General features: G+C 29.3%; 1 protein-coding gene across 1 annotated transcript; it reads right to left on the bottom strand.

Annotated features, from left to right (window-relative positions):
* Window positions 1-427: 427 nt before the first annotated feature.
* LOC121763647 (macrophage migration inhibitory factor homolog) lies at window positions 428-2,873 on the bottom strand. The gene is made up of 2 exons (XM_042159716.1): window positions 2,688-2,873; window positions 428-744 (listed from the first exon to the last, which is right to left on the bottom strand). Exons 1-2 carry the CDS (start codon window positions 2,796-2,798, stop codon window positions 517-519), a joined length of 339 nt encoding a protein of 112 aa, XP_042015650.1. The 5' UTR covers window positions 2,799-2,873; the 3' UTR covers window positions 428-516.
* Between the last annotated feature and the right edge of the window lie 936 nt (window positions 2,874-3,809).

The following is a 3,809-nucleotide window of genomic DNA, read 5'->3' as shown; positions in this document are numbered from 1 at the left end:
GAAGTATTTGTTTTGCACTCCCTCCGTCTCATTCAAGATGTCCACCTTTCCTTTTAAGTTTGTCTTATTCAAAATGTCCACTTTCTATATTTGGAATTAAATACATCTCTTATCTCTCCTCATTAAAATATTAAGTCATTTTTTTTTAAAAAATGATCTCTCTCACATGAATATAATATTTTATTCTATTTCCACTGAACATCCGAAACAAAATCTCCTAAAATTTTGTGTCATTCTACAATTGTGACATTTTTTAGGACTGAGGGAGTAATATAGACGAAAAATATATGAACATAAATAATGGTAAGTGGTAACATAACATTAATATTAAAGTAATGCGAATGATTGAAGGTGATTTCCAAATAAATGCACTTTCCATTACTTAACCCGCCACTTCCAAATAGAGTATGGATGTGAGATCACTTTATAATCAAACTGCAAATTATAATGATTTATTTCCATCTGAAACACGTCATCAATATAAAACGTTTATTGAATAAAATTAGATTGGTATTGTTACAATTTTGAGATGTTTCTACCCATATTAGCGTCAAAAACTTTTAAGACAAATCTAGTCTTAGGAATAGACAGTTTGTCCTGTAAAATGGATCCAATGGTTGCAATTAGCTCTCTCTTCACTTTGGTATTAAGGCCTCCCATGGCCATAATTTCAGCTAGTGCAGCTGGTTCTTTATTACCTCCGAACGTAAGAGGCACTGACCCTTTTATTAGAACCATCACGAACTGCCAAAATCACAACAAACATCGTTAAAATTTAATTTGATTATGTCCGTGATAAAAAATGGGTCACTCATCTCCCTTAAAAGATTTCATAAGAGAGGCTATCCAATTATATATAGATGAAACATGATCATCATCAAGTCGATGTAGAACAAGAATGAGGGTTTTCAACACGACGTGTGGACCAGAATGCACATCGGACTTCCACACGTGCAGACTAATAGAACTACATCGACTTGAGGATGTTCTGATACCATTTAGAGATTAGTCACTCGCACCCTTAAAAGGTCATAAAGGAGGAATGTTATCAAAGTATATGTATATAGATGAGACGTGATTTTTATCAAGTCGACGTGAGACAAAAATGATGATTTTCAAAAGTCTGATTGTAGTATTTTATTTTAAATCAAAATTGGAGTATGAAGCAAGCGTGGTATAATAACAAAATGGGGTGCTTTTGTAATTAAAATTGATTTTGTAGATAGTACATAAATTGCACGACAAATTGTTCCCAAAGTGTAGTAGGAGATATTGTATTACTAATGGTGATTTAACTGAATATTTAAGCCAATTACATAGCCCCACTATGTGATCTTCCCATGCATTATTAATTTTATTTATTATATACTACTACTATTTTATTTTAGTTGGAAGAATGTGCAGACAAATTTTAATTGCTAAACGAGGCCCTCGTGTTTGTGTTTAAAACATTATAAATTAAGCACTACTTTTTCTTTGATAAAAGTAAATCATAAAGCATATCTGTTTAAATAAATAAAAAAGGAAAAAACTTAACCGATCCAAAAAACAATGGTGATAAAAAAATTATTTTATAATTCATCTACTTTACTAGCTAGATTCATTAAGATCTTAAGTGGCGTTGCGTTGTTCATATATGGACATGTCTAAAATACCTAATTCATATAATTAGCAAAGGAAATAAAAATAACTACTATAACAATATCTTATATTGATATTAATAGAGAACTGAAACAACTATATAAATCTCAGACCCGCTTCTTTGTTATCAATTGCTCTTAGGATGAAATTCATGAATTTCCTATCAAGATATCAGAACAAATTGCCTACTATGGGCCAAATTTAAATGATCTCGTAGTATATGTGGACTGAAATATAAAAATGATTCACCCAATAATATATTTGGGTTTTAAATTTAGAACAGTTCGATAGAGAGCTAGTCCAACCGATGAAGAGACATACAATCCCTCTAAGGTTCAATTCGAAAGGTTTAAGCTAAAGTGTTGGTAAATGAAACCAAAAAAAACCTACTCCTATAATACTTAATACCTTAAGAAAAACTAAAATCACTATATAAGTTTACTAATTAATTTTAGTGAGCTTATATTATATTATGTTTATTATAGAATCTTAATTGGCAGTAATAGGGCTGCCAAATATATAGTAAACTATAATAAACCTAAAAATCAGGTGTAAACGAATTAGCTCTGTTTGGGTGTATACTTGTATTAAATTCAGTCATATTAGCTTTAAATTGTTGTTAAAAATAGTTATGTTTCATTTAATTTTGGTGAGCAAGCAAGTAATACTAGTAAAATGCAATACGCAACATGAATGGAATGCAGAGACATACAAATAATTGATAACAAAATCCATCCACTTATATTTGGAAATAATAACAAAAACACATGCATTATCATCCACCCACTCACTATCCATCTTAATGGAACACTAAATAAAAATCGCAATTGAAACAAAAAAGGAAAAATTATATTAATTATTACTACTAATAATTACTCACTCTGTTTCCAAATAAAAATCGCAATTGAAACAAAAAAGGAAAAATTAGATTAATTATTACTACTAATAATTACTCACCCTGTTTCCAAATTCCAATTTCCAACCAATCAAATCAAAATATACAAAATATCAAATTAAATCGAGAGAGAGAGAGAGAGAGGTGTTACGTTTTCGGGCTTTCCGACGATCTGAGAAACGGCGGTTGTGAGCGTCGAGAAGACGGAATCGGCGTCGACTCCGTCAAGATTAACGTTGGTCGAGATATCAAGACAAGGCATTTTCTCTCTCTAGTTTACAATATTTATTTTCAGACTCTCACTCTTCAATTGCCCTCACACTATTTATAGATTAATACTCCGTACATCTTCATCGCCTTTTATTTTTATTTATTAATTAATCGGTTCCACATAAATACATCTAGAATTTTTATGACGCGTCTAAAAAATTATATTTATGAATATCCTCAGAAGAAAAGAAATTAAAAATACATTTATTTTTTAATATAGAGGCTTTAATTCCGAGTCTTCCTATGAATATGGATGGTCGTCTTGACTCGACATATGAAGTTATGTGATTTTTTTATTTTGTAAAAGTATACAGATTCAAATATGGTAGATTAGTGGTAATCATGATCCTAATATTATAATAGATTTTAAGACTTATCTTTGGAAAAATAGTTTTATTTTTACATTCTGATTATCCATTAAAATTGGTTTTAATCCTGATTATAACTCGTTTGACAAGTAAAATATGTTCACTTACATATCCTACCAATAATTCATCTTAACTTGTAGTATAAAAAAGATAACTTAATTGTGCTACGAAATAGTTGTTGTGTCCATTTAACTCTTTTTTCTTGTTCATCTATTCTACGAAGTGGAGAATTAGTATTATAAAACTAATAGTATATAAAAGTAAGTAGGGAGATTTACATTTCGTTAATTTTTCTATTACTTTCTTTTATAAAGTAAAATAATTTACGCCGATTAAAAATGGGACATGATTCTGTATCTTTTTTATTTTATTAATTTTATATTAAAATTTGTTTTACTTACAATGAACACTATTTTTATGGATGGAGGTTGCATAAATAAATTGATCACTCTAGCATATCTTAATGGGTCCTATCATATGTAAAACATTTTTTTTAGAATTATATAGACAACTTTTAACAAAAAAAAAAGTTTTGGAACATTAATAGGTCCACTTTCCAGATGTATTGACTCCGTTCTAAATGTGTTTGAATTAGTTTATTCAAATAAATTAAAACTCTATGAACTTTAAAGGGG

This window comes from Salvia splendens, chromosome 2, assembly GCF_004379255.2.
Source record: "Salvia splendens isolate huo1 chromosome 2, SspV2, whole genome shotgun sequence".
Classification (NCBI taxonomy): Eukaryota; Viridiplantae; Streptophyta; class Magnoliopsida; order Lamiales; family Lamiaceae; genus Salvia; species Salvia splendens.
The sequence above is the reverse complement of the archived record's forward strand: the minus strand, read 5'-3'. Positions and strand labels throughout refer to the sequence as shown.